At 35.2% G+C, this 19077-nt stretch overlaps 1 protein-coding gene across 2 annotated transcripts in view; it reads left to right on the top strand.

Moving 5' to 3' along the window:
- The window catches only part of BTBD9 (BTB domain containing 9), a 141488-nt gene that overhangs the window by 69517 nt on the left and 52894 nt on the right, over window positions 1–19077 (top strand). For both annotated transcript variants that reach the window (XM_081315251.1, XM_081315252.1), the window contains exon 7: window positions 12369–12478. In XM_081315251.1, coding sequence (XP_081171377.1) covers window positions 12369–12478 — 110 coding nt within the window. The remainder of the gene's footprint in view (window positions 1–12368; window positions 12479–19077) is intronic.

Raw genomic sequence — 19077 nt, 5'->3', positions numbered from 1 at the left:
CTTAATCATCTTTGTTGCACTTCTCTGCACTCTTTCTAGAGTCTCAACATCTTTTTTACATCGTGGTGACCAAAACTGGATGCAGTATTCCAAGTGTGGCCTTACCAAGGCATTATAAAGTGGTATTAACACTTAATGTGATCTTGATTCTATCCCTCTGTTAATGCAGCCTAGCACTGTGTTGGCTTTTTTGGCAGCTGTAGCACACTGCTGGCTCATATTTAACTGATTGTCCACTAGGATTCCAAGGTCCCTCTCACTACTATTGAACGAGGTACCACCTATACTGTACCTGTGCATTTTGGGGGGTTTTGCCTAAACGTAGAGTCTTACTTTTTTCACCATTAAATTTTATTTTGTTAGATAGTACTCAATGTTCAAGTCTGTCAAGATCCTTCTGTATCTTAAGCCTATCTTCTGGAGTGTTGGCTATTCCTGTGAGCTTGGTGTCATCTGCAAATGAGTTCCCCATCTATGCCCTCATACAAATCATTGATGAAAATATTGAAGAGTACTGGGCCTAAAACAGCTTGGGGTACCCCACTGCATACTTCCCTCCATATGGATGCAGTTCCATTGAGGACTACATGTTGAGTGTGTTTGGTCAGCCAGTTACGAATCCATCTGATGGTGATGCTGTCTAACCCACACATTTTTTATCTTATCAAGTAGTAAGTTGTGGTCTACTTTATCAAATGCCTTACTGAAGTCCAAGTAAATTATATCCACAGCATTCCTCTGGTCCACTAATTTTGTCACCTGATCAAAGAATGCAATAAGATTTGTCTGGCATGATCTGTTTTCAACAAACCCATGTTGGCTTTTGGTTATGACTTTGTTTGCCTCTACGTGTTCACTGATTCATTGCTTATCTTTTCCAGGATCTTCCCAGGTACTGAGGTCAGGCTGATAAGTCTGTAATTTCCTGGATCTATTTTTTTCCTTTTTTGAAGATGGGAACTACATCAGCTCTTTTCCAGTCCTCTGGTAGTTTCCTGGTGCTCCAGGATCTTTGAAAAATATAGTTCAGTGGTTCTGAGATCACGTCTGTCAATTCCTTCAGAACCTTGGGGTGTAATCCATCTGGTCCTGGTGATTTGAACTCATCTAGGGTGGACAGGTGCTCACTTACCATTTTCTTGCCTATTTTAAAGTGTTTCTAATCTGTTTTTTATAGTACAGTTTTTGATAGGTTGGACTGTTTTTTCCCTTTGTGTAAGGACGGATGCAAAAAATGAGTTAAGTAGTTCTGCTTTCTCTCTGTTGCTTGTCACCTTCTTGCCACTTTCTCCCACTAATGGACCAGTCGTTTCCTTGACTTTTTTCTTGTTTTTACATGTTGAAAGAAGCTTTTTTTGTTGTTATTTTTTACTTTTGTCGCAAGCCTTAATTCATTTTGAGCCTTAGTTTGCTATACTTCAAGCTATTTGCTGATATTCTGCCTTAGTTATGTACCATATTTTCACTTTTTATACTTGTCATTTTTGTCTTTCAATTTATCAGAGTTCTTTATGCAGCCATGCTGGTTTCTTTTGAGAGCTGTTATGTTTCTTCTTCATTGGTATTGTGCTTGACTGGGCTTTTATAATCTCACTTTTCAAAATTTCCCAAGCTTCTTGAGTTGTTTTCTCCTTGAGGATTGTCATCCATGGAATCTTTCCCAAGCTCTTTCTAAGTTTAAATCTCTTAAATGTGTAATGTTCTAGAAGCAGACATAACTGACCACATTATTGCATTCTGCACCATGCAAATCTTCTGGATACTCTTTAAGACCAGTCACATGTAAAATGCATTACAATAATCCAAACAGGAGCTGACCATTGCATGAATGACTGTGAGCCGAGCTCCTCCCCCCTTACTGATCCAGGAACAGGAGGACCCTCAGATTGCACACTGGATCTGTCTGGAACATCCAATACCAAAATGATATAGTCCTGGATCTGGTAGGCCCCAAAACCCCAAAACATTCAATCCTGCCAGAGTTCAGCTAAAACTACGCACCAGGATAAGATGCTCATAGCATCACTTAATTTGTCAGGGACAGTGATATATAATTGGCTATTATCAGCATATTGATCATACCTCACACCATGGTGATGGATGATTTCATCCAGTAGCCCTATGTAGATGTTGAATAGAAACACCCCACATAGTAGTGGCCAAGGAAGGGATCTCTGGTCTCCAAACACCACTGACTGGGATTTATCCTGGAGAAAGAGAACCTGCACAACACCATGCTATTCAGCCCCAATCCTCTCAGCCAATTCAGGTTGATGGTATCAAAAGCCACAGAAAGATTAAATGGGGAAAAGATGGATGCAAACACTCATCCTGCCCTCTTCCTCCTTTCATCAAAATGTTTCAGAATCCCACCAAACTCCATATCAAATACTTCAGAATCAGTTTGGTGTAGTAGCTAAGGTGCTGGACTAGAAATAGCTCTTTCTCTTAAACATTCTACATAAGATTATTGTGGGGGAAAATTGGAAAAGCATTATGTATGAGTTATACAAAATAATTATGGGATATAAATTAATAATGATTTACTTATAACTTAGTATTATAATCAGTGACTAATTAAAATGAATATTATAACAAAGTATTAGAGAAAATAAGGAAGAACTCAAGGGACAAAAGACAAATCAGATATCAAGGCAATTCTGGTTTTTTTTTAAGTGATGAAAGTAATAGAAATGCTGCAGCTGGAGGAATTAAACAAATGTGTTCATGGGATCATCCAATCCAGATGCTATCTATGACAGATAAAAAAAAATCTTTCTTATATGATTTCCAATTGAGCATTTGAATTGTGGTTCAGTTTGGAGGATGACATTTTCTAAAAATTTGAAAAAAAATCGTATTTTACTTGACTACAGAAATGTATTGGAAATCACTGGGGTAATTGCAATAGTGGAATCATATTCTCCAAAAATATGTAGGCTTATTGGACCTAAATCAATCTTGCAACCTTTCGCATTCCAAGTGAAGCTTCCATATGTTAATCATCTTTTACACTAAATTAGTCCACCTAAAATCACCTTACACACTAAATCAGTTCAGATCCATCAGACTTTTAAAAACTAGTTATGGAAGCAGTTAGATCTTTCCTCCTATCTGTTTTTTAGGTATAAATGGTTTATCAACGTCTATATATATAAAAAATCTAGGGAGCCAATAGAAACCAGTGGTATAAAATATTAATAAAATACACAAATTTTATGTCAGCCTCATCTTTACCAGTAAGCAATTCCTAGTCTAGATCCCACTATGCAAAAGATACTTGAATGTTGATTTAAATATATCTCTTGTACAACCTGCAACATATGTTCCACTGAAGAACTAAGAGCATGGAGTGAATTGTATAGGAGTTGATAACAGCTGTTTAGTTATATTATAAACACCTACAGTGATACCTTGGTATTCATAGTTAATTCGTTCTGGGAGGCACGTTGAATGCCAAAAACAATGAGTACCAAACAATTTTTCCCCATAAGGAATAATGTAGTGAGTCACAAGGCAGCCAACACTGACAAGTTCTAGCTTGTGCATTGAGTATTAAACCAACAATGATTACCAGGACAAAATTTTTACATCAGGATGTTTCGAGTACGAAATTCGATGAGTTTCAAAGCAGTTGTGTACCAAGATGCCACTGTATGAAATTTTTGTTTAAACTTGCATTAGGTTTCAGTTTTACACAATCTTTTGAAGACCAAGAATTGATTCCAGAAATTAGAGATTAGTAGTCTTTCCTCTAGTATAATTAGATTTGAAAAGAAGCTCTTAATGATAGCATATTAAATATTATCAGTCATAGATTCTTCAAATTAAACGTTCGATATCATTTACTATTTTTCCCCAGGTGATTCTAGCTCTTTGAAACACTTTGATCTGTTTGGCAGCCCTATTTATCCTTCAAATAAACAGCCAATGTGATAATTAATTTAGAGTTGCAGTGAAGTACAAATAGTTATTTTGACTCCATGTCTGCAGGTTATGAGATGGCAATGCTGAGACAAAAGTGTTGATTAAACAGAACATAGTAAACATAGTGAAGGAATATTTCTGCTGAGCTTTAGGTTAATGCTTTGTGCAACCAGCCTACTTTTGTATTTTGTCTGGTTTTGGAGTGCGAGTCATTTTTATGAGGATTAGATTTTATATATCTTATTGAAAACTGCAGGAGGAAATTTTTGCCACTTTGTTTTCTTCAAAATATAAATCATCTTAAACAATATTTTAAAGAAATTGGAAATGGGCAAAACTGAATACATTACTGTTCTTTTTCTTCTTTAAAATTTGGGGGCTTGGGAGTTACCTCTAATATTCAAATATATCTATACAGCACGTAACAGAAAGTAATCCAAGCAGTCTCTTGATCCTCAGCAGATACTTGAGTTGGTAGCCTAATGACTGGAAGTTTAGCTGTTGCCCTTTTCCCCAACCTAACAATCTCTTGGGATGATTAACATTAAAATCCTCAGATAATCCAGAATGTAGCAGTGCAAGTAGGTACTGGCTTAAAAGATCTGGTTGTTCCAAAGCATACTGGCTGGACAGATGTATGAAACTACAGTTTGAGATGGAACTGATTAATTTTGGGGAGCTTTCACTGGTGTAGCTATTCTTTTTCTGTTATTATCTGTTTTTAATCTAAGCCTCCCAAAATGTTGGTAAGTCAGCTGCCTTAGAAATTGAAAATATAAATAAGTGAATTTGGTGTAGCAAGTTGAATTATCATTGGTGTATAATGTAATAATAATTTTAATAAATTAAAGAATATACATATATTAGCAGAATTTGACCTGAAAGATACATATTAAGAAATTATGAATATAATATGAATGTAATATTATAATAATAAAACTGGTGCAGAATGCGGCCGCACGAGTTGTGATGGGGGTTTCCCGATACTCCCATGTAACACCTCTACTCCGTGAGCTGCATTGGCTTCCGGTTGCCCTCCGGGTGAGATTCAAGGTGCTGGTAATGACCTATAAAGCCCTAAATGGCTTGGGTCCAGGATATTTGAGGGAACACCTGCTGCCAGCATCAAGCTCCCTTCGTCCAGTGCGCTCGCAGAGAGAGGGTCTTCTCAGGGTGCCGCCGGTAAAAGATTGCCGGCGGATAACACCCAGGGGGAGGGCCTTTTCTGTGTGTGCGCCTGCCCTCTGGAACCAGCTGCCCGTGGAGCTCAGGACTACCCCTGACCTACGTTCATTCCGCCGAGACCTGAAGACTTGGCTCTTTGAGCTCTCTGACCCAGGCTGAGAATTTTAACTGGGTTTTATTTTCAGGGATAATTTAATCTTTTATTTGTCTTTTAACTTTGTATTTTGTATTGGTATGATTTTAAAATGTCCTGTAAACCGCCCTGAGTCCTTCGGGAAAGGGCGGTATATAAATCTAATAAAATCTAAAATCTAATAATAATTGTAGGATTAATTTATGTAAAGAAGCTATGGGAAGAGTTAAAAGAGAAAACTGAATTTGATTTTTTTCCCCTTGTCTCTTGAAATGTCACAAAGAAAAAAAATATCCTAGTGACTTAGATTTAGAAAGGCTATCACGATACTCAAAGTCAGTGAAAGTCTTGGGCAACAAGAAGGATGGATAGTAACTGAAAAAAGACCTCCAATGTCAAACTAGAAAGGAAAGATTGAGTGAATAAAAAGCTTCTAGAAGAACTTGATGCAGAAAAATACAGTGATACAGAAACAGAAAGGGAGATGAAGTATATGTTTCTACATATGTTTGACATGTACAGTGAATATTTTTTAAGAATGGCAGACTAAAATATTTTAAAAAATTAAGATACAGAACTGATTCATTGTGGAAATAAAAATAGAAGGTGAAAATTTTAAATTGATATTAAATAATGTAAAGTCAGGCAATAGTACGCAAGATGATTAATGAACTTTAAGTGATGTGGAGATATGAAGATGCAAAATATATTTCTGGCCACCCACAAATGAAAAAAGTACTGGAAACACAGAGACTAGTTTGAGGAAGTAAGGCTATGACTATCAAGTTCATAAAGATGCATAGATTTCCATGCCAATAAAGATCAAAATGGTTAAGGTAACAGTTTTTCTGTTGGTAATTTCCAGTTCTGAAAGCTGGATATTAAGAAAGAATGGTACTGCTGAAATAATGGATTTGGAAATGATTAATAATACTAGGGACAACAAAAAGTAGAAACAACAGTCTTGGATAAAATGATGACTGGCTGCTATCTTGAGATTAAGAGCCATAGGTAACAATTCACAGACTATGGGTATGTGATACAAATAGATAAGGAAGTTGTTGGTTTTTTTTTTTGCTTCACAAATAGATGAGCAAATGTAATAAGATGAAAAGATAGGATTAAGGCAGTTCTTCTAAAAAAATACCTTAAAAGTAGTGTGAATAACTGCTGGGTAGATTCACTTGGTGAATATTGGATGTAGTTTTAAAAAATTAGGGAGTATTAAGCATTTTAATAGTTGGTATTATTTTTCATGGATATAAATAATATCAGTACTTATCCTATTTACAACAGATGTATTGGTAAAGGTAAAGGTTAAGGTTCCCCCGCACATGCGTGCTAGTCGTTTCCAACTCTAAGGGCCGGTGCTCATCTCCGTTTCAAAGCCGAAGAGCCAGCGCTTGTCCGAGGATGTCTCCATGGTCATGTGGCCGGCATGACTAGACACCAAAGGCGCACGGAACGCTGTTACCTTCCCACCGTAGTGGTCCCTATTTTTCTACTTGCATTTTTACGTGCTTTCGAACTGCTAGGTTGGCAGAAGCTGGGACAAGTAACAGGCACTCTGTTATGCGGCACTCGGGATTCGACCTGCCAAACTGCCGACCATCTGATCGACAAGCTCAGCATCCTAACCCACTGAACCACCGCATCCCTCTTGATGAAGTCTTACTGAAACTTTGATTCTCATCTAAGATAGGCAATCTGCTCAATATCTGCCATCTCCAGCCATGTTTAAGGTTTAATTATCTTCCATCTGTTTAAGTAGTTCCAGTGGGCCTTGGAGATAATAAAGTATATGCACACACATTTTTCCCCATGGAATATCCCCCAAAGATGGATGTAAATTGTTTGTCTGCATTGCCTTTTTTAATTTGAAATGTCAGAATGCTATTTAAAATCTCAATTTTCCATTCAGATATACTATTTTATATATTATAATATGAACTGTCATTGTACCTGTGCCATCACCAGGGACAGAAGGTTTTGAACCAATTAGTTTTCTCACACTATTTCCCTTAACCATTTGTTTGCCATTACAGCATTCCATAATTTGTTATCTGACAGGAATTTTTACAGACATTAACCTTCACTCCCCCCCCCTTCACTTTCCCTTCTAAGGGAGAAGGAAATTTTTGTCTTTGCCCATTTTTTTCAGTTCAGATCTTAATATGATTAGATATCATTTAATAGGACTTAGTTAAATCATTGTAGATAGTAAGCTGTAAGTGAAATCTTATTGGTTTTATTTATAGTCAACATCTAGCCAACAAGCAGTTACTTATTTCTTTATGAATCTGAGTTCTACTTCAGTTTGGTTTACATATCACATATAATTAATAATTTATAGTTGAGTAAAGAACAGTCATCTGTGTGAAAGCATAGATTTTTGCCCAGTTGGGACTATAGATCCAACTGTCATTTGTGCTTGAGCATGATCGGCATACTTTATATCCTACTACCAATTTCTTAGAAATATAGTTTGATTCCAATACTTTGGATGTTATTGACCAAGTTTCAACTTTCTCTGAAGTATAGAAACTTCAAAATGTTGGATCACTTTTTCTTTCATTAAGCTTCCTTCTAAAGAGTTTTAAGATTTGGAAAATGCACAGGAGCGAAAGGGTCTTTGCAATTAAAGATATGTAAACACTATAATTATTCCATGTAATTTGTGTAGTTTCTGGAGAAAAAAGGAATAATTTTAGAGAGCACAATGTTCATTTTAAAAGAAAGGATAGTTAGTGAAGCACTTACAGTTTGGTGCTGAACATAGAGGGGAAAAAAGAAAGAGGAATGGAAGAAAATCACAGTATTTTTAAATAAAGGAAGAATCTCACTGAAACACAACTCTTGGAAAAAAATTGTGATAAACCTGTATTGCAAAAAATTCCCAAATATTCATAGAAATCCAAGCATTAAAAATGTTAAAAGAAAATCTTCTAGTTTAAAGAACCTCTTTTCAAAAAATCCATACTTAATCTAAGCCAGGTAGGTCAAACACGCAGCCTGTGGACCAGATGCACCCTGCCCTGCAAGGGCAAAACAAGGGCTGCAAAGGCCATCACAACACGGCCCACGATGCGATTGGGTATGATACCCCTGATCTAAACTTTTCAACACTGGTAGAATGGCAAATAGCCCCGAAGTTAAATTATATCATCTTCAAAGAATATGTAGCAAAATCCTAATAGTATTCTTATAATGTAATTTCTTTTAAGTAGATAGCTGTTGATTTGATAACATGCATTTTTCACTTTGGATGATAGGAAATTATATTTTAATAATTTTGTGGGGTTTTTTTAATTCTACTGAGATATTGTATATTACTTTGCTTGGGATTTTTCTGAACATTTATTAATAATTATTATAATCTAATTTCATTGATCAGATATCACTCTCATTCTCCCATTAAGAATAAGAGGAGCATATTGATTCAAGGTTAATGCTTGTAGAAAGTTAAGTCTTGAGGGCAAAAGAGACTTCCCATCTTGATTTCTGCAATGTGCTCCACATAGAGCTGCTCTTGAAGAGCACTTGAAAACTTCAATATGCAGAATGCAACAGCACATATAAATTGCATAAGTTATTCATTCCCCCAGTCCCCCTATTGTGTGCAGAGACCTGCTTCTGAGTTGTATTAATAATTTGGATTATGATGTTTCCTTTCACAATATACTTAACAAAATCCTGTCCTAGTTAGATAACTTTAGTAAAAGTTTAGCAACAAATAATAAGGTTTTACACATATTTCAGGCCTTTTGTAGAATTTCACATATAGCTAAAAACTTGCTAAATATTTGTGATCCTTCATCACAACTATGGCAGAGAGAGCTGCAGTTGAAAAAATAAATTAGTTACAGCTTCTTGTAAAGTAAAACTTTTGAACATATACGAAATACTGTGTGTGTCTGTGTGTATAGGAGGGGGGAGAAAAAGAGGGAGAGTATTTATAGTATGGAATGAGAGTAAGGCCAGTTAAAAAGAGAAAGGTTTATTCTTTAGGTGAGGAGGATTGATTTATTGTCTTTGTCTTTGATTTATGGAACCTTTCATTATGATGAAAAAGTGGTGAATAATAACATTTCTTTGTGTCTACAGTGAAAAATGGAAGCATGCATCATGTATAATGGGCATATTAAAGGGGTTGGGTTAAATTGCCTTTTCTCTGTTTGTTTTTTGGTTTATAAAATTCAATCTGATTTTTTTAAAGGTAAAAAGAACAAAAATAAACTATCTTAAAAAAACCCTATACCTTGCCTGTTTATCTTTTTCTTACGAGTACATCTTTAAATTTTCTAGATATAATATAGAACATAATAAACTAGAACATATATATATGCCTATCACACTGTATTTGTTGGAGTAAGCAACACTATGCAAAGAAACTAAAGGTAAAAGATGAAGATAATTAAATAAACAAACAGAATTTATACCAACAAAATTCATTGTATTTCCCTTTTTCCTTACAAATCATCCTTGCCTCTACTGGGTCTACTGTTTGAAGGTCAAGGAGGCATACTTCTTTCCTTAATATCTCCTCATCCCATATTTTTTTTCAAAACAAGTCAGAGAGAGAGAGAGAGAGTACACTAAGCTAAATCATTTTAAGAGTTGATTAATTTGTAACATCACATGTCATGCAGCATAGGTGAAAGAGGAAACATGAATGGATGAAGGTAGACAAAAATGCAACCCTAAATCAAATTTGTATGGTTTTGACTAGCTTTTTTCACTTTTCACTGTTCAATCTGTTCCATATCCATGTCATGGCAGCACTCTCCCTCCCCTTCTTTCCACTTATGACTTTCTTCCATTCCTCAGTGCATATATTCTTTCCTATGTTTCCAGTTAATTAGAATAAGAATTAGGCAAAACAGTTACAGACAATTATAATTCTATATGAATTATAGAATCCATAACTACAATATGAAAATTACAAATCTTGCAAATGTCTTTTATTTCTACCAAGAAAAGATCTTAAGTTATTATGTCTTAAGAAAATAAAGTTGCATTAACTAAAGAGCTCTTTTGCTTACAAGTATTATATTTAAAATCAATATTTAAATATAAATTGCAAGTTATCAATGTTGCAGAGTGGAAATACTTGTTTAATAATATATTACTATATGATTGCCGTCTCAGGAAGACTTTCTAATTATTTAGTTGAATGAGTTGCAACAATTCAACATTATGTCTACTATTAAAGGTGTCCAGAGTAAGATATATAACAGTAAATCATTTTTGTTTTTGATTGTGTAATATTGAATCAAGTGTAACCAATAAAGAATGCAATTTTTATATTATATTCACATCCCTAAGATTACTGTGTGCCTGAACCAACTGCTTGTTTATTTGCAACTTTACCTCTTCAAGAAGTAAGATATTAAAGCTTGTAGATAGATAGTTGGTATTGCCTAAATACTGTAGACGACTATAATAATGTCTCTTCCCGCCAGTACTATAAAATTGATTTTGAAATCTGGTGAATATCCTGCTGACTGGACATTCTCTCATTTGATTTCCTTGTTAAATATTGACACAGAAATATCAACAATAACATTGGCCCATATATTAAGGACAATATTATTCTAGCTCTAAACCTAGATTTTAGTTATCTATGTTATGGCTATCATTTCATAATGGGATGTTAATTTCCCTGACTTTCAGATTTTGCAAATCACATGTTTTTACTTTAGTTTCTCTTTAAGACAAGTGCTCAGGCCAAAAAACCACTGTGGGGACAGTTAAAATATGTGATCCAGTAGATACAATGATCCTAGAGGAGATCAACCCTGACTGCTCTTTAGATGGCCAGATCCTGAAGTTGAAACTCAAATACTTTGGCCACCTAATGAGAAGGAAGGACTCACTGGAGAAGAGCCTAATGCTGGGAAAGATTGAGGGCAAGAGAAGAATGGGACGACAGAGAATGGGGTGGCTGGATGGAGTCACAAGCAGTAGGCGTGAGCTTAAATGGACTTCAGAAGATGGTAGAGGACAGAAAGGCCTGAAGGAACCTTGTCCATGGGGTCACGATGGGTTGGACACAACTTCGCAACTAACAACAAAGATACAATGAGTTGGAATTTCCCATGTGAAAAAATCATTAAGAATTTTAAGGAATCCTAACTGTTAAGACTAATTTGTGAGAATATTTTCGACATGTTTACTGTTTACCCTACCAAGTGTTTAAAATTGAATGAATGGCAATGTTTTTAATTTTCTAAATGTAAATCAGTGAATCAATATGACATTACATTACACAGATCAGATATAAAGATGTGAATATATTTTTAAATGTACATGAAACTTGGAAATTATCAATGTTTAAATAATTGATGCATTTATTGAATAATGGGGGTAACAAAAAAGATTGCTGTTCAAGAAAAAGTCCTTAATGATCTTAATACCAGGTTTGCAGTCTTGAATTATCTATAAAAGTTTGCTTTATTTTTATGAATTGGCTTTCAATTAATCAAGATTGAACATAGTTATCATATGGTCAAGGATTTATGATCAGAAATTAAAAGGAATGATTTCCTATAGGTAATATATGCTTTTATTCTTTTCTCTTTTTCATGTTTTTTTACATTTCTCCTTTTTTCTTTATTAATACATTAAAGAAAAGATTGTTTCTTTAATGTTATGTAATTATTTTCTTTCTTTAATACTGTAAGTTTTGACTCATTTTTATTAAGATTTGCCCAAAAATCTTAGTTGTGTTTTTGTTGCTGCCACAGCACTAAAAAAAACTGGCTTTTGCAAGGTGCTGCTATCATACTTTTTAACTAGATGGGATGGGAGGTGGGTTGGAAAGTTGTTTCTCATATAGCTGGAATATTTATTTATGCATTTACTACAAGCCTGTGTTTTTTATTCTCTTGGTACTGTAAGTCTCTCAATACAGAAATAATAATAATAATAATAATAATAATAATATTAATAATAATAATAATAATAATAATAATAATAATAATAATAATAATAATAATAATAATAATAATAATAATAATTTTATTTATATACTAAACTAAACTGATACTTGCAGCATTAGTAAAGATCAGTGCTATGTTACATATTTCATTCTGTTGATTTTTGTTTTGTTTTGTTCTTACAGGTATATCAGAATAGTTGGAACACACAACACAGTAAACAAAGTTTTCCATATTGTGGCTTTTGAATGCATGTTCACTAACAAAACCTTCACTCTTGACAGAGGACTGATAGGTAAGTGATATAGAATGGGAATTATATTGCCAATGATAATGCAGTTTATCATTTGTTTAAAACATATATCCAAATCAAATAAACCTTTATTATTCCTTGTAACTCAGCGTCCTTAAGGTGGTCTTTGACCTTTATTATACTCAAAGACCAGCATAAGGAGGGTGAAGTATGAGGAATTTAAAAACAGAAAATACAAAATGCAAAAATGAAATTACTTAACTATACACACACACACACACACACACACACACACACACACACCAGGGAGATGTGGTTTCGCATGCTACCTAGATCCTACACATGGGCAGATGAAGCTTTGCTCACTTGCTTGGTCCACTTCCTATTGGTCTGCAGCCTGGGAATTGCAAACCCATAGTCTACATGTTATTAAAACTACTTTATGGAACAGGTATCTTCGGACATATTTTGACTGCTGTTATGCAAAACTGGCAACATTGTATATTGCATGTCTATGAAGATTCTCAGTCATCCAGGTCATGGTTGTTCCAAAGGTGCTTTTTCAAGAGGCAACTGGACTTTCTTGCTTTCTTTCAAAATAAGGGGAAGGGGAAGAAGAAGAGGAAGAAGAAGAAGAAGATCCAGCTGTCTCTTGAAAAAGCACCTTTGGGATTGTACATTGCAGCAGAATTGGAAGAAAAAGCAGGGAAATGTAGAATTGTCCAGTGGGCCTTGAGTATTTATGAAATAATGATGAAATGAGGCCAAAAGCATAGAGTCTACGTGGCAGTCTCATGTAAATGCCAAATGTTAGCTGCAAATCTCACAATAAAAATTGATCATTTAATTAGTATTACCCTAAATGGTATCACTTTAGGTAGCAAATCTTGCCTGAATACTGAGAACTATTCACAGGGATCAATTGTTAGTATGTTTTCTACAAAATTCTGGAACTCTCTGGCAAGCTCTGGTGTGGTTGTTTCCTGTAGTCATAACACAATAAAACACGTATGGCCTACAGATAGTGGTTAGAAACTTTTCCACAAATTGGCAGATAACTTCATTCTATTTTATTTAAACTCTATGCATTCCGTTTGCTTTAGGGGGAAAAAATAGGAACGTGTTGTTGACTTTGAAACAATTTAATAACTCTTATAACTTAAAATGTTTGATCCTATCCAACTACAGTGTTAAAAATACTGTTTATTGTTTATTAGATATTTTTGGAACGCAAAGTTTTGTTTACAAGGTTATATGCACAACTGAAAATCTCTTTTCCTGTCTCCAAATTATACCCCCTTCTTTATACTATTCCATAGTACTCTTAAGAGATGGAAGAGTGAATAATGGTAGCAGCCACAGTGGATATAAAAAATGGAATGTCCTTGGACATCCTCTAGTGAAGGTTTTGTAGCATTTATGAATCACTAAGGCTTCATTTGCGTATCTCTTTGTGTTAGGAAAAGTAGAAAATGAATACAGTAAATGCTCACTTCTGTCTTGCTCAGTAGTGGTTATTATAGAAATCATTTAAATGTCCAACAGAATGAAAAAGTCAAATCAATTTCTTAGTAGCATACGTTGGTGTTGTAAAATATTGGTCTATCTTTCACTTAGAGAGGCATTCTTTGACCAATTTAATGTCTTCTCTGTGCGAAGCTGTTGCCATCCAGTTCTCTTTTCTCCTTGTAAAGGTCTTTCCAGCCCATGGTTACATTTTTTCCCCCTTACATCAGAGATTAGTGCAGTGCAGTAAGTTTATTACTGGCACATTCTGTTGCATCCATATAGGTATACACTAATCTTTTCCAAATTCTGGATTACACACTCTTCTTCCATGTTTGCTGTCAAAGAGCTGTTAATATTTGAATAGCATCTTCTCCTACAACTTTTAGTACTTTGGTGGGTGTTTCATCTGTGTCTGATACTTTCACATTTGATTATTTGCTGATTAATTACCTTTTGTACTTCTACTTTTCGATGTTTCTATAAATGTATAATCCTTTTTGTAAAGGGATTGCATGTAGTCCTTCCTTCTGTCTTTAGCTTCATTTGTCACTGTTTTCTTTCATAATTATTCTTGAGTATCCCTGCCTTAGCTGTGAGTTGTCTCATGATTCCTCTGATCTTTTTTTTAAATTCATTTTATTGCTATTTTCCTTTATTTTTTGACATCCTTGCTTGAGGTGGCTTTCCATATCCTTCTTGTTGGAAACTGGAAGTCTTGATTCAGTGGCAAAATGTCCTTTTTGTTGCTCAGCATATTCATCTTCTCTGTGGGTATGTGCATGTGCATATGCTATCACAGTAAACTGTTTTGAAAGCCACTCAAATTTTTTCATCTCTGAATTAGGATTAGGGTTTTATTTTCCTATCAGTTTTCATGATGCTCCTTATATATTTCCATATATTTTCATGGTTCCCTTCCATGTTTTCCAGGATATACAGGTAGTCCTCGATTTATAACTACAGTTGAGCCCAAAATTTCTGTTGTTAAGTGAAACATTTGTTAAATGAGTTTTGCCCCATTTTACTACATTTCTTGTCACAGTTGTTAAGTGAATCACTGGAGTTGTTAAGTTAGTAACAGTTGTTAAGTGAATATGGCTTCCCCATTGACTTTGCTTGTCAGAAGATCGTAAAAAGTGATTACATGACCTTGGGACACAGCAACAGTCATAAATATGAACCAGTTGCAAAACATCTGAATTTTGATCATGCGACCATGGGGATGCTGCAAAGGTCATAACTGGAAGACTTTCCTAAGTCACTTTTTTCAGTGCCATTGTAACTTTGAATGGTCACTCAATGAACTATTGTAATCCAAGGACTACCTGTACTTTACTACTACACCTACTCTCTTTAAACTTCAATCCATGTATTTGACCCTTAAGAGCCTATGATCTCTTCACGCACGTGAAAGTAATAACTGGATTGCACTGCTCCTTTTATTTTGTATTATGCAATCTACTTGATTCCAATCATATTGGTTTCATGTGTAGAATCTACATTGATGTTGCATGAAGTATGTACTACTGGCAATAAAACCATCTTAGTAAAATTCAGATACCTATCTCCTATATTGTTACATTTACCAAATCATTTTTTCCTATGATTCTAGAATCCTCCACTTCTAAACAACTAACTTGAGCTCAGAAGAGGGAAACATCAACAGCAGTCTTAATTGCTGTGCCATATCAGCTTTCTTTTCCATTATCTTTTATTAGATAGTCAATCCCATGTTAGCTCATGTTAGAATGCTGTATAAATTTAATAACGATGTCTTCTCCATTGTAACGATTTCATTATTTCAGGGTGATTATTGGTCTTCCTCTGTCAGTTCTTAAGAATGATTATCTGCTTTTTTCCATTTATTGTTCTGTCCAATTACAGCAGTATTGAATTATCTCTGACTTAGCAGTTATCAATATTTCTTGAATTTCCGATTTCTGACAATTCCTATAAAAGAATGTGCTAAAGTTTAAGACAGTAATTATTTTTAGTCTTTAATTATATAACAAAAGAATGCCAGATGTTTTGTCATAAGCAGGAATAAACCTAAAATAGATATTGAGGATAGCAGCTTAGACTATCATCATAAAATTGTCAAACATTGTGGGGAAATCCTGTGCTTTTCTGTTCACATGTAAAGCATAGTAGAAGGATCAGAATGTGGACAGAACAAAACATAGCATTTGATAGCTCATGGAATTTATAGTTTAGCCATTGTCTAAAATGTGTGTTTTATATTAATATTTTCTTATATTTTTTTTTGAAATAAATATAAGAAATTTTAATCAAACAAAATCCAATTAATGCAGAAAAATATTTCAGTAAATATTCTGACTTTTTAAAAAACAATTGTCAAATTAGAAAAAAAACTAAAAATATATGTCTGATTTTTTCCCCTTTTGCTCATTTGTCATTAGGTATTACTGAAAGTGTGTGTGTGTGTGTGTGCGTGTGTGTGTAAAATTTTAAGGTCATGACTTCCGGTGGCTCCGCGGCGCCGGAGACAGCCTTCCCGGGCTGCCCGCGGCTCAGCTGAGTGATTTTCGCCCGAAACAGCGCCGATCAGCTGTTTGGGCGAATTTGAAGCCCCCTCCTCGGGAGAAGAGGAGGGGGTGAGGCCCCAGGTAGGGGTCGAGTTCTCCGGGGCCGCCTGAGCTTGCAGCTTGGGCGGCTGAAGGATCGAACTCCCCCGTAGCCTGGGTCGCTCCCAGCTGGCCAGCGCCTCTGCTCCTGATTTCATGGAGCAGAGCCAGGCGTCTGCGACCACCCCTGCCTGAAGGAAGGACTATGGATTAAAAGGAGCAGGCAGAGTGGTACAAGAGGAAAAGGTGAAGAGGATTATTTTATTTTACTCTCGAGCTTGATGGACTTTTTTAAACTTTAAGTGAAAGTGCGTCACAATTGAAAGTTAAAGATGGCGGCTAAACCTCCCCCTAAAACTCTTCGGAGTGGTGGATCTTCTCCGGTGCAACAATCATCATTACAGGCGTTGCACCCTCCTGATGTATTGACACTGAAGGATTTACGAGATGCTTTGGATAAACATGCCCAGGTACTTTTGGAATCAATTAATCAATCAAATGGTGATAAATTTGCACAGATGGAGGAGAAATTGAAGAAGTTGGAGGAGAGAATGGAGGAGAGGATGGAACAGAAGTTCAGGGTGATGAAGGTAGACATTTTGTCTTCAGTGTATAAAGTGGCTGAATGTGTGGAAGATTTGGATGAAAAAGTGGAAGATTTGACTCAAAAGAATGCCATATTAGAAGCAAAAGTACTGGAGAATGAAGATTTAAGAGATAAAATGGATAGAGAATTGAGTCTTGCTCAATATTTCCAGATGCAGTTTGCCATTAGAATCAGAGGTTTAAAGGAGAATATTAAGGAAGATCTAAAGCAGCTGGTTTCTGAGGCTCTTGAAGTGGTATTGAATCAGCCAGCATCCGAAATAAAAGGAGGCATGGATAAAGTGTTTCGTGTGAATTCATGGATTGCTAGACAGAGAAAGTTGCCTAGAGATGTGGTGGTTTATTTTGCAAAAAGGGAAATTAGAGATGAAGTTATACAAGCTGCCTATGACACTAAAGTCGTGATTGCTGATCAAGAAGTTCTGGTTCTAAAAGAAATTCCTCCAAAGATTTTAAGGAGAAGGAAGGATTTTACATTTCTTGTGCAAGAGCTCAAGCAACGAGATATAAGGTTCAGATGGGAGATCCCAGCTGGGTTGATGGTGATGCATGAAGGTAAAAGGTACCGTCTGGTTACTGTGATGCAAGCGCGTGATTTTTACAATAATGTTTTAAAAGCAACCCCATTAACACTTCTGGAAGCTGCAAAGGGATCTGGAGAAGGAGAACATCAAGAGGCTGAAGATGGACAGACAGAGGAGAATGGTGCTGGAGGAGATCAAGTTATAACACCTTTGGATGATCCTAGAGAACAGAGGGTGACGCGTGCTGCTTTAAAACGATCAAAAAAGATAAAAGAACAAGAACAGCAGAAGTCTATGGAACTTTCACAACGTACTTACAGCCAAGTAGTGGGAGGTGGGAAAAGATTTGGGTGAGGAATGTAAAATTTAAACAAGTTTGAAATCTTGGTTGAAATGGCGAAGATTTCGGCCTATTTGCAAGATTACTTGCAGGAACGCTATATTATGGAAGGGAGAGAATGGTTTGAGTTTATCCAGAATAAGTATAGGGTTAAGAAGTTTTATATTTGAATAAGGCTTTTTTTTTGTTTCTTTTTCTATATTAGTTTTTTTTATATATATTTAATATTACTAAGGTTTGTTTTATCCTATATTAGCTAGAGAGTGATAGATTTTAGAGTTTATGGTTGTTAATATATGGTTGTTTATGATTTTTTTTTTATACATACCTTGTATTTAGCTCTGGGAAGTCGGGGGGGGAGGGGGGGAGGAAGGGGGGGAGGGAGAAGGGTGGGGGAGGGGGGATTTTCTAAGGGAAAAATTGTATGTTAAAACTTTTCAATAAAAAATTTTAAGGTCATGTCTTGGAAATGACATTAATTTTAAATGTTACTGTGTAACAGTATATTCAATCTGTTGGCCACCTGTTGCCTGGTAAGAGCCAGAAAGAATAACAAGAAGGGTAGCTACCTCTGCTTTATCTATTTTTATTATTTTGAATTTTTTATTATATATTCAATTTCTACAACCGCCCAACTCAACCAAGTGACTCTGGACAGCTTCTTACAATTGTAAAATTATAAAACAATTTAAAAAACATTAAAACAAGCATTTTGCTTGCTTCCATGGTGTATTTGCATTAATATGGATTGTTTTTCATTCTAATGGTACATTCAATTTGTGAAGAAATATTATGTTCTACAAAAATAAGAGATATAATTCATATTTTGTTTTCCATCTTATAGCATGTGTTTACATGTAACATTTAGTTGAAGGACAAAAAATATAATTCAGAAGCAAGACAGTATTGTTTCTGGGAGTGCATTTTTATAAACAAAGTTACACAGATTGAGACAGAAATACCATAGGGAAAAGCCAAGGGAACCAAAAAACCTGAAATGCTTCATGGAATGACATCCCTTCCAGATGGTGTTTTTAATACATTTATCAGATGGATATGAAAGACAATAATGAACAT

This window comes from Vipera berus, assembly GCF_964194415.1.
Source record: "Vipera berus genome assembly, chromosome: 1".
NCBI classification, from domain to species: domain Eukaryota; kingdom Metazoa; phylum Chordata; class Lepidosauria; order Squamata; family Viperidae; genus Vipera; species Vipera berus.
Note: the sequence above shows the minus strand (reverse complement) of the source record. Positions and strands in the feature narration are given on the sequence as shown.